We start from the raw sequence: 12,193 nt of genomic DNA, 5'->3' as shown, positions 1-12,193 counted from the left end.
AATTCCAGGAAGGCTGGAGCGTCAGAAGCTGGGGATCCTGGTGGCCCCTCTCTTGCCCAGAATCAGCTGACAAGGGCTAATTTTTTTTTTTTTGAGACAGGGTTTCTCTGTGGCTTTTGGAGCCTGTCCTGGAACTAGCTCTGTAGATCAGGCTGGTCTCGAACTCCCAGAGATCCACCTGCCTCTGCCTCCCGAGTGCTGGGATTAAAGGTGTGCGCCACCACCGCCCAGCTTAATTTTTGTTTTTTGAGACAGTGTTTCTCTGTGTAACAGTTCTGGCTGGACTAGAACTCTGCCTGGAAGTCAAGGGAAACATTTTTTTTTTTTTTAACTTTTAGAGAATCAGTTAAAGCTGGGCAGTGGTGGTGCACATTTTAAATCCCAGCACCAAGCAGCAGAGACAAACTCTGTGAGTTCGAGGCCAGCCTGGTCTACAGAGCGAGTTCCAGGACAGTCAGGGCTTCACAGAGAAACCCTGTCTTGGAAAAAAAAAATAGATAAATAAATCTTAAAACAAAAGAGGGCTGGAGTACAGCCTAAGGGTAGGCTGGGTTTGCCACACACTGGGCTAGAGGTTCCACCCCCAGCATCAGGAGAGAGCAAGCAGGGACAGTGAGACACTGCCCCACAAGAAGCCGCAGACCCCAACAGCAAAACTGTTCATTTCAACTTCCTTAATTGTTTCCACTCCAACTCCAGACCAACCAAAAACAAGAGTGACCACTGGTAAGAAGGGGGCGGCCTCCTGCCTCCCTCCCCAGTAGAATGCAATCTTTCTGTTTCTTCCTTTGAGTCGTGACCAAGGGCAAAGTGTGACCAGCTACTTGCTGTCTCAGGCCCCAGGGGAGCAGGAGAGCTTTTCACCTGCTTCCCTTAGTGCTGATTATACCTGACATCAGTGTGAACGTGTTGTTTGTCACGTGTGCTGGTCCGAGACCAGAAGGTACTGGGACCCCTGGAACCAGAGCCACCTGATGTTAGCCATCTCTCCAGCCCTGTATCTGACATCTTGCCTGTGGGTCTGCGAGCTGCTAAGTGTGTGTGGTGTGGGGTAAGCGGCCAGCTTCATCTCTGAACACGGGGGCAGTTTTCATGGCTCCATTTACTGAAGAGCCTTTTGCGTGTGTGAAGGTGCACTTGCCCACGTGTGCGTGTTTAGAAGTCAGAGGTCAGTGTTCAGAGTCTTCCTCTCTCCACCCTCTGGAGACAGCGTCTCTTTAGACCTACCTGGAGCTTACCAATGCAATAGGATCAGCTTTTTGCACCCTGCCCTGCAGGGCCTATTGCCAGGCCTAACCCCACTAAACCAGACTGGGTACTTTCTTGCCTCCAGGGAGGCTTTGCTGAGCAAGGCTGATTGTGAGGAAGGGAGGTTAGGTGTGTATCGGCTTTCCCAGAGGCCTGGGTCCCACGGATATGACCTGTTCTGGGCTCCAAATCTAAAGAGCATGAACAGTCAGTGGTTTCTGGTGTAGGTGAGTTCTTGCCTGGGGTCTGGAGAAACAGCCCTTCTGGAGAACCACAGGAGTGGGCTTCTACGCTAGAGTGTCCTGCTCATCCGTGACTCCCACCTCTCACTCGAAGGCAGGATGCCTAGCCTGCCCATGACAACGTAATGGCTTTGTGACCAACAGGTGGGACCCTAGTTTTCTCCCCTGGCTTTGGGGTTGGACCTTATGGTATCACTTACAAGCTCATCCCACCCCACCCTGAGTCAGGACCTCAGCAGCCAGCACCTGGAGCCCTTGGTGCAGGAACTGCAGGCATGAGCCACCACCCTGCACAAACCTAATTCTGACACCAAACCTGTCCACAATTGTCATCTTCGTAATTGGGAGGCTGAGGCAGGAGGATAATTTGTTGGAGACCAGCTGGGCTGCAGCCCTTCCTGTTGGAGGCACCTAGGCAAGGCTGGGCATGCTGCTCAGTCAGTGTTTACTTAGTAGGTATAAAGCCCAGGGTCTGATCTCCAGCCGCTTGGAGACTGAAACCCTCACAAACGAGTTGTCCGGTATCTGGAGTTCCAAGACTACTATGTATCATTATGTTTCCAGCTCATGTTACACTTTTCAGGGGTAACAAATTACAATTGTAGCTTTGGCAAATTTAGTGCTTTCAGGGGTGTCCACTTAAGTGTTTATACCTATGATACGGCAGTACCTGGGCTATGGCTCCACTGGATTTCTTCGAATGCAAGCACCTGCTTTACTGAGAGTGGCTTTGGGACATTCAGAACTGCAACCCTGGCACTCCTAAGCTGGCATCTTGCTCCTGCTTATACACCTAGAATACTCCTGGCTCCAGTCTGTTTCCTCTCTGTGGAACCCAGGGCATCCCCAGTTCTCCTGGGCTTGCTGGCCAGTGACCAACAGCATGGGAACTGACTCCAGAGGTCCCTACTACTGTTGGTTAAGGCGACCCTTTCTCCCTTCCTACCGACCTCTAAACTTTCTTCCCATGGGCTCTCCCCCTGGTAGAAGGAGACCCTGATCTGGTAGATGCTTTGTGCTAAACAGCAAGAGAACTCAGAGAACAGCTGACACCCTGGAGTAGGCGAGGAGCGTGTAGGGAAGACACGAAGGTCTCCCAGGCCACTTGGTTTATTAGATCCCAAAGAGGGGTGTCCCTGGGCCCAATGCCCAAGGGACTGAGAGGGGGAAATGGGCAAAGAGCGAGCACAACCTCGTGATGAACCCAACCCCATCTGGGGAAACCAGGCTGAAGCCTGGGGGGTGGTGAGGGGTGACAAATCCTTGGAGGGAACATACGAGCCATCAGGGCTCCAGCTCAACCAGCACCCCTCCCCCCCCAGGCATGGGCGGGCACAGCGAGGGGCACAGCCAGTTCCTGACGAGGGTAGTAGCTGCTGAGTGGCAGGGTTCAACAAAACTGACCATCAAAGCAGCCAAGGCTGCAGGCAGCAGGTGCCCATGGGAACCCCCGGCACCTTCTCTGGACTCTACTGTCATGGCATCTGTGGCGATTCTTGCTGCTGCTCCCTCTCCTGAAGGTACTGCCTTCAAGAACACTACACAACTGTTTCTCTCATGACCAAAGTGTCTGCGTGCTAAGCTGCCACACCGCTTAGGTTCTGCTCGGTGTACAGAGGGCCAGCTGGGAGTGGGAAGCGGTCAGCTTCCTCCTGCTTGCCAGGCAGGGCAGGGCAGCAGAGCGGCCAGGGAGGCGGGAACAGCAATGCCAGCCTGAGCCAGACCTCTTCTCCTAAATGAATCATGGGGCAGATACAGGGCAAAAGCCCTGTATGGGGAGAGTCTGGGAGCAAGGAGGGCAGAGGTTCCACCCCAGTGGGCCTAAGGAAGGGACAAAGGCCACTGAATTAAACCCTGGCCTAGGCAGGGTCGGAGGCTAGCCAGCCCAAGGGTAGGAGGAACAGAAGCCTGCTGGGGATACAGCACGGGCCCAGGCCAGGAAGGGGCGTCACCCTCCCACTCTTCCAAGGAGCTCAGTACAGTGACTGAGAGTGGCCTAGATGTCTCTAGTGATGTCAGGTTGGCACCCTGATGCCAAAGTGCTTCCGGAGCTGCTCCAGGAACAGGAAGGTGAGCACGGTGTGAGGGATGAGGCGGATGCCGGCAGGAAAGAGGCCCTGGGTGAGGAAGAGAGCGGTGGTAGCAACATCAGGTCCAGGGAGACCCCGGCCCAGTTGCTCCCCCACGGCTCAGCCCCACTGCCCCAGCCCACCTTGAAAAAGGCCTGCGGTCCGAGCTTTGCGGTCTCCATGGCGCAGTGGAAGACACCCTACAGAGACAGTGAAGGTCACTTAAACGCACAGGTTAACTCTCCAGACAGGAGGAGGGCATGGTGGCTCTGAGGGCTCCCAGGAATGTGACAGGGGCCAAAATGAGAGCAGCTCAGGCTGTGACATCAATGGGACAGAAGAGTAAAAGTCACATAGGCCAAGCTGATGGGCTGCCGAAGACAGCCAGCCAGATGGCTCTGAAGGCGCTGGCCACACACAGGCCAGATTCTATCTACCGCGTGAAAAGCTTCCCTGTCAACTGGTGAAGAAATCTAAAGGAGACAGGAAGGGAAAGTACAGCCCCACCCTGAGGCAAGTGCTACCCAGAGTTGAGCATCTAGAAGGGAACAGGGGACAACAGCTTTGTCTCTGGGTCCCCATGAGGGCTGAAGCTGAGAGGGTCCTGGCTCCAGAGAATGGCGGTAGACGGCAGGAGCTCCGGCCAGCCCTGGAGCCTGCCGCCAGTCTTTACCTGATATTCGCCCTTAGAGTTCATCAAGCGTGTCTTTAGCACATCCAGGGGCTGGCACAGAAATGTGGCACACCCGCCCTGCAGGAGGGAACTTGTCACCAATGGGCCTTCAGGCACCCCCAAGCCCTCACCACCCACAGGATACCTTTAAAAAAGCCCTTTGCCCCATCCCCGAGTGATCCAGTGCTGCCAAGACCTGAGTCCCCAGGAGAGGGGAACAGGAATTATCCCGGCCTGGGCTAACCTGTGAACTTGGTTCCCAAACACGGCCTCAGAGAGCCTGTACCAGGCTCGCTCCACCCACCCTCAGCCTCCTCCGACCACGCTGGGGCACTTACCGCAATGAAGCTGGAGACGAAGTGGGTGAAAATGTTGTCAGATAGGTACCCAGTGCTGAGGACCAGCTGCTTGGCCTGGTCATAGCAGGACAGCTACAGGGAGGAACAGGGACAGTTATAGCTAAAGACGAGCTCTCAGACCCAGGGAGAGTAGACAGGGTCCCCAGGGACTCCATCACCACACCTGAACACGCAGGTGAGGGTCAGATGCAGGCTGCCCAGCCTTCCCCAGGATAGTGGGCATCTCCCCAAGGTCCCCAGTGCCCGCTGCTGTGTTCTATGATCCCTGACGACAGAGGTCAGAGATACGCAGGTGAGGGTCAGATGCAGGCTGCCCACCCCTCCCCAGGATAGCGGGCATCTCCCCCGTCCCCAGTGTCCGCTGCTGTGTTCTGTGATCCCTGACGACAGAGGTCAGAGATATTGTCCGCAAGCCCCGTTCTGCACAGGAACCCACCTGGCCCACAGTGACGAGGGCCCCGCGGCTGGATGCCATGGTTGCTCCGGAGAAGAGCTTCCTCAGGCCTTCTGCAGGAGGAATCGAGGGGCAACATCAACCCCTATATGACACCTCATTCCCCACCCTGCCTGCCCCCCGCAGGCTGCTTTTCCACCCCAAGCCCACCAGCTCAGGCACAGTGAGTACACACGTAAACATGTATTCAAATCCATACACGTTTACAACAATGTAGACTTCCTCTCCTCTCACCTTCGCGGGCCACACGGTACAGACCATCTAGGGCATGAGAGTAGCTGCGGTGGCAAAGACAGGTCAGTGAGATTTACCACATGTTCTGCAGGGTTACACGCCAGAAAAGCCACTGTGGGCCACAGGACTCTGGCGTGGCGTCATACTCAATGGGGGTATTTCACAGGCCTGTAAGCCTCTCCCAGGGAAAGCTCAGGAAGTGACCCCCATGGGCTCAAGCTTGATCTGCCTGTGGGCAAAGCTTTCGTGGTCTGCTCTGCTGTTCCTCGGATGGAGGTTCCACTTCCCCACAGGATCCCAGGCTTGCTGTGGCTTCTAGCACAGATTATCACCCACCCTCTGGGCTGGAGAACCCAAGGGGGAACCGACAAGAAGCCAGAAACTAGCCAGGCCCAGCAGCTCATGCCTGTAATCCCAGCACTCAGTCTGTGCTACAGAACGAGACCCTATCCCAAAATGAAAATAAGAAACTGGATCAGCTTTGTGGAGGCCAAGCTAGGAGGAGCTAGGGGCTCAAGGAGAGCCTGAGCAAAAGTGGGGGAGGCGGGACGAGAAACAGCCTGGCTCCCCAAGGATGAAGGAAACTGAGATAATAATGACGAGAACGGACGGATACCCCAGGAAGGACAAAGGGCCGCCACAGAAGACCCCAACTCCAAAGCTTCCCGTTCCTGGGGCTGACCTGGGGTGGAAGAGGAGGGCCACTTCTACCCAGGCCTCCTGGCTGTAAGCCGTCCTCTAATGTGTCTTACTCCATGGGCTTTGAGGCTTGGGTGGCCCTGCACTTAGATATCTGATTTGGGCTATCCTCAGCTACAAAGAGGCCCAGCCCTAGACGACAGTCCTGGTGTCAGCAAATTCTAGAAGGCAGGTATGGGGACTGGCCCTCAGCCTAGTGAGATTCTTCCATAAGAAAGAACCTAAAGGCCTTAGGGGGACCAAGGGACACCCCTTAGTGACCCCAGGGTAGCATATTATCTAAAGTCACCAGCTCCCCTTTTCATAAAACCCACGTGCAGTACGGGAGTCCTGGTTAAGTCAGAGAAGAGCTACGCAGGGGTCCTCCCCTCCCCGACTGGGACAAAGCTCATTTCCCACTCACTTGCGCCGCTGGTTCAGGGGCAGCTTCATGTCGTTCTGCATCCTGAAACAACAGAAGGACAGGTGGGGACGGGTGAGCCCCTAGGCCCCAGGTCAGCTCACTGACCGGGGTCAACAGTGCAGGACTGCCTACCCGAGTTCTGGGTAGGATCACAGGACTCAGCGCCACCACAAACCCAGGCTCAGGGACTGCATGGCGGACAAGGGAGCCCGTGACCCTGGGGGACGATAGGCACAAACCTGACGTTGACCAAATCTGCTGGGGTCCCCACGAAGCCTCCAGTTAAACCTGTGGTGACAGAAACGCCAAGGCCACTATGTGATGGTTCCCGGCGTCCTGGGCCTCTGCCCGGCCCTTACCCCGACTACCCAGTGCTCACCACTGATGCCGCCCAGCAGCACCTTGCTGTAGAAGGGGAGAGGCCCCTGGCTGTCCTTAGTCATGTAGTCCCGCATGGTCTCGTAGATGGCGAACCGAGTCAGGGAGTAGGTCATCTGGGGAGGGGGCCTGGCTCAGAGGACTGGGCACTCCCCCCAGCCTAGCCATCGTCCCATGGGCCCTGGACACCGAGTGACCGTTCTAAGGTCACTCAGCTTGCAAGCAGCCAAGCCAATTCACAAACCAGAGGTGCTGTCCCCAGCTGTCTTTAGCTTCAGCTTTCCCATCTGAAAGTGGAAGGCAGACCTCTGTCCCATACCCACCCTGTGTCTCTTCTGTAATAAACCTGAAGGGGAAGAGAAAGCAGCTGGAGCTCCCTAAGGCTCCTTCACAGGACTGAGCCCAGAAGCAGCACCTGAGAGGCTGGTGCCAAGGCCTAGGAAGCTGATGTCAACAAGAGAGAAAGAACGTTGTGGGTCATGAGCCCTGACAGCGAGTCAAGACCTGTGCACACACCTGCCTACACAGCGAGGCGCTCAGGCCGTTGTAGAGCGCCAGGATGCCGTCGGTTCGGATCACCTGCAGCGCCATTCCCGTCATGCGTAGCTTCACCTCCTGCTGCGTCTGTAGGTGCACCTGCAGACAGGCAAGGAGGGTACAGTCATGTTCCCACAGAGCGGAGCTCTGACCCGACCACAAGTTGGTAGAAACAAAGCTGTAATGAGACGGCTGCCTACGCCTCCAAAGGTAATTTCAAGGATTAGTCATTTCCAGGTCCATAAGCTGTGGTCTGGGCTGTCAGTACGCAGGCCTAGACGGGAGGAAACTTTCTGTTTGTTTCGGTTTTTTGAGACAGGGTTTCTCTGTAGCTTTGAAGCCTGTACTGGAACTAGCTCTTGTAGACCAGGCTGGCCTCGAACTCACAGAGATCCGCCTGCCTCTGCCTCCCGAGTGCTGGGATTAAAGGTGTGCGCCACCACCGCCTGGCTGAGGAGAGGAAACTAAGACAGGGGCAATAGAGCAGTTCCAAAGGGTCTAAGGCTGGTCCCAGGCCTGCAATGGTTCCCTTTCATTGTGTAGTGACAATAGTTAACTGTTCTCAGGGCCTTGCCTCGCTCCCACCCCCTTACTGGTGGCCTACGTTCAGGCTCAGGAGACCCGGTCCTGAGCATTTGTGTGTCAGTTCCCAAAGAAGCCTGGTCACAGCCAAGTGTGGCTCAGGCATGGGCACACTCATGCCCACAGCCAAGTGTGGCTCAGGCATGGGCACACTCATGCCCACAGCCAAGTGCGGCTCAGGCATGGGCACACTCATGCCCACAGCCAAGTGCGGCTCAGGCATGGGCACACTCATGCCCACAGTCAAGTGTGGCTCAGGCATGGGCACACTCATGCCCACAGCCAAGTGCGGCTCAGGCATGGGCACACTCATGCCCACAGTCAAGTGTGGCTCAGGCATGGGCACACTCATGCCCACAGCCAAGTGCGGCTCAGGCATGGGCACACTCATGCCCACAGCCAAGTGCGGCTCAGGCATGGGCACACTCATGCCCACAGCCAAGTGTGGCTCAGGCATGGGCACACTCATGCCCACAGCCAAGTGCGGCTCAGGCATGGGCACACTCATGCCCACAGTCAAGTGTGGCTCAGGCATGGGCACACTCATGCCCACAGCCAAGTGCGGCTCAGACATGGTCACACTCATGCAGGAAAACAGCTAAGATGGTGCGGACAGAGGGGGCTTGGTTCTCAGCAACAGGAGTGTCACCTTGCAGTATGTGGGTCAAGAGGGACAGAGGATTTAAGCCACCTATCCAGGGAGTGGTGGCTCTGAGGGCAATTGCCCCTGTGTATGAGGGGACCAAGTCAGGGCAAAGGGCACACACGAAGGAACTCCAAAACAAGTTTTAAAGTTGGCACGTGACTAACTATTCAAGTGACTGAGGCAGGAGGATGCTGAGTTTGAGGACAGTCTCAAGTACAGTAAGATCCTGTCTTTGCACACAAGTTTTCCAATGGTCTCTGTGAGCAATCCTTGTTGGAACACCCTGACCACTGCCTCCTCTGTGGCTGGGCACCGCCTGTCTACTGGCGCGGGTCCAGCAAGGGTGTCCTGGCTTCCGTGGCAGCCTTTCTTGATCCTCCAGGCACCATTCTTCCCAGGGAACACCTGAGTGGGGGTGGGGCTGAGAAGCAGCGGAGCCGGTCAACACTCAAGAGGACAGGCCAAGAGTGGGGTGCTTGAGAGGCCTTCAGGGCCCAGGCCTACTGTAGCCACCGAGCCTGACCCCCATGGAGAGGGCTGCAGGTACAGACACAGCCAGGAAAGGAAAATATCCTCAAGAAGTCGCTCCCACAGTAATCAGTACTCTTGCTATTACACCACCTGCAGTGGCAGTGCCCAGGGGCTGGACCTGTGTGCGCCACTCCCAGGACAAGTGAGGTTCCAATCCTCCCTTGTACCCAGTGGCCAGCATTCTTACTAATCAGAAAAGCTGAGGGTGATAATGAATGTTTGAAATCCCTGCACTTGGAAGGTAGAGGAAGGAGGAACGGAAATCCAGAGGCAGTTTTAGCTGTATAACAAGTTCAAGGCAAGCCTGGGCTACAAACAAGAAAGAAAGAAAAGAAAAGAAAAGAAAGAAAGAAAGAAAAAAAGCGACAGCCTTTCTTAGGAAGCAGGGTCCCAGGCAGAGACAGAAACTAGCGGGGACCCTCAAGTGGTAGACAGAGACTAGATCATCAGCTCAAAGCTCAGAGGCCAGTTCAACGTGGGGCTTCAGGAAAACGGCAGTCAGAGCCCCCTGGGTAGAGGGGTCCAAATCTTTGTTCTCTGAACAAACAGTCACGGAAAAAAATCCCCCGGGGCCTTCCTGGCCCTGGGGAACAGGAAGAGTGCTGTCTTAGTTTGCTCTATAAGCGTCTATTTTTAAACGGGGAAAAAAAAAGACAAAAATCCCACAAACCCACGTGTCTCCTTTGTTTTTTTTTTGTTTTGTTTTGTTTTTTCCTTTTAGGGGCGTAAGGTTCGAGACAAGATCTCTCTGTGTAGCCCTGGCCCGTCCTGGAAGTCGCTCTGTAGACCAGGCTAGCCTGGAACTCTGCCTCTGCCTCCTTGTTTCTTGTGCTGAGCCCGGTGGATGCCGGGTCTCCTCGCTCACCTGGGGGCGTGCTGATCCTAGCGTAGCACCCGTTCAGGCGGAAGCAGATGACCGAGGTCACAGCACCACCACCGTCGCCCTCACTTTCGCCCCGCACCGTAGGGGGTGCTAAGCAGGCAGGGGAGCTCTGCTGCTGGGACCAGGCTGGTCTTTAAGTTCCAACACCTGTGTCCCCTGCATCTCTACCCTCAACTTTTTTACCAGAGTTGTCGAATGTTTGCCGCCGAGGAACGGCTCGGAGCGCAGAGGCGGGACAGACAGCCATCTGTTAAAGATGGGGGAGAACCAGCTGGTAAGCTGAGGAGAGGGGATGTCCCCGTCGCCTGTCCCCCGAGAGACCCATCTGCAGAGGGTCCCCGAGGACTTTTCCACCGCTGCCTACTGGGAAACGAGCGTAGTGGCGCCCGCAGGCCCGAGCCCGACGGCGCAGAGCAGGGCTCAGGCCAGCGTGGCGGTAATTACCGGGTGCGGAGTCAAGCGACGGCCGCAGCAGGCGTCCTGTGGGCGCCAGGCCGGGGACGGTCCCCGGCGCCTTGGGCTCACGCGCAAGCTCGGCCTTGAGACTCAGGCTCACCTTGAGGAGGTCCAGCGGGTGCGTGCAGCAGGCGGCCCCGCAGGAGGCCAATCCCCCAAAGTACCAGCGAGATGCCCGTGCTTCGGCCATGGCCAGAGCAGCAGCGACCTGGCCTAACCCAGGTCAGCACCACAACTCCGGTTCCAGCCTCCTGACACCCGGTTCAAAGTGCCACCGAGCGCCCGCGCCTGGTGCAACCAATGCGCCCGCGCGGCCCCAGGGGCGGGGCCTGGCGGACTCCACCCACGGCAGGACTCGGGCCTTGGGAGGCTCCGCCCACCCTCTTAAAGGGGAGGCTGCAAGGGGCCGAGGTAGGGGGTCCGCCGCGGACGACCGTGAAACCCCTGGAGCTAGACCATAGCCACATCCATTCTCTAGATTATGGCTTGGGTCGCGGATCCGAAGGTCGTCTGCCATCCTCCACCCATCGGGAGGCTGGTTTCCTACCAGCCCCCCTAGCCTTAGTCTGAACTTGCACCCTGGCGCTGACTCGTGAGTTGCCCAGGCAAAGGACACGTGCTGCAGCAATGGACCTCGGTCCCCCATCCCCCTGACCACAGAGTCCAGCCCCCGCCCAGATGTAGGGGGATGGAAACCTTCTTGGGGCCGGCTTGCAAATTAAATAGAAACCACGGACAAAAGACTCTCAGTGAAGGATAGCGGTGCTCCTCCCCCCATGCCACACACCCAGTGAGTCCCTGCCAAGAGCAACTCGGCTCAAGTCTTGCTGTGGACATAGCCCTAGGCGGCCGCCATGGAGAAGGTTCTGAGCTGTGAAGTCTTCATGGTTGGCTAATGGCTCAGGTTCCTAGGAGGCAGCTCCAATCTACCAGCCAGAAGTCCATCCCCACCTCCCAACAATTGGCAAAGAAATCCGTGTATGCTCCTAGCCCAAGGGTGTACCCGCTAGGCAAGGTGAATTCCAAGTCCCAAGGCTGCTTTAAGTCTGGCTATATGAGTTAACAGACTTCCCCTGCAGCTCTGACTTGGTCTCTATTTGATGCAGAGAAATACCTCGCAAACAGCTCCGGCCCTGCTGTATCCAGTCCTGCCACCCAGTGCCCAGCTTCACAGCAGGGAGGGAGGTGGAAGGGAGCAAATTGTGTCTTCCTGAAGCCCAGGCGGCCTCCCATGCTGAGATGCTCATTGTCAGGGCACCAAGATAACACGACAGGGGAGCTCCTGGCATCTCACTTGTTGTCCTGGCGTTCCTTCCCATGCCCAGGGCACACTACACTCGGGGATGAGATCTATAGCAAGGTGGATCCATTCTTCTCCTGCAGCTGGTAGGGGACCATGCGCACCTTGGGGATAGGCAGGTCCCCAGGTCAGCTCCATGGGTTGCTGAGAGACCAGAAGCAGCACCTGGTCTTGATACAGACCAGCCCTGCCCAGGAACCGAGGGTTGGGTAGGCTCGGGCCTGACTGATCTTCCCAGAAACTTAAAACAGTGGAATGACCTTGTTCAAGGCTAACTCAGCACGGGAACAAAGCTATGCCCACAGCTGTCTAGTCTCACCTGGTTACCAGACTACAGATATGTATGCATCTACCCTTCTCTGAGAGCTGGAATCTATTCCCGACCAGAGGACCCCAGTCCATGGTACAGAGCAAAAACAAGCCCTGACAAGGGAAAGGAGGCCAGGAGCTAAGGACAGGTTCTTACTGGGCAGCTAAGACGGGCCTCAACATACATACA

At 56.3% G+C, this 12,193-nt stretch overlaps 1 protein-coding gene across 1 annotated transcript; it reads right to left on the bottom strand.

Moving 5' to 3' along the window:
- Positions 1-2,564: 2,564 nt before the first annotated feature.
- LOC121444623 (mitochondrial dicarboxylate carrier) lies at positions 2,565-10,726 on the bottom strand. Its single transcript, XM_041646508.1, has 11 exons — positions 10,495-10,726; positions 7,276-7,395; positions 6,761-6,875; positions 6,621-6,669; positions 6,382-6,423; positions 5,280-5,323; positions 5,028-5,098; positions 4,571-4,663; positions 4,233-4,310; positions 3,703-3,759; positions 2,565-3,607 (listed from the first exon to the last, which is right to left on the bottom strand). Exons 1-11 carry the CDS (start codon positions 10,582-10,584, stop codon positions 3,506-3,508), a joined length of 861 nt encoding a protein of 286 aa, XP_041502442.1. The 5' UTR covers positions 10,585-10,726; the 3' UTR covers positions 2,565-3,505.
- Positions 10,727-12,193: the final 1,467 nt, after the last annotated feature.

Source organism: Microtus oregoni, unplaced genomic scaffold (genome assembly GCF_018167655.1).
Source record: "Microtus oregoni isolate MIOR12 unplaced genomic scaffold, Mior012 000134F_ref0000037, whole genome shotgun sequence".
NCBI classification, from domain to species: Eukaryota; Metazoa; Chordata; class Mammalia; order Rodentia; family Cricetidae; genus Microtus; species Microtus oregoni.
Note: the sequence above shows the minus strand (reverse complement) of the source record. Positions and strands in the feature narration are given on the sequence as shown.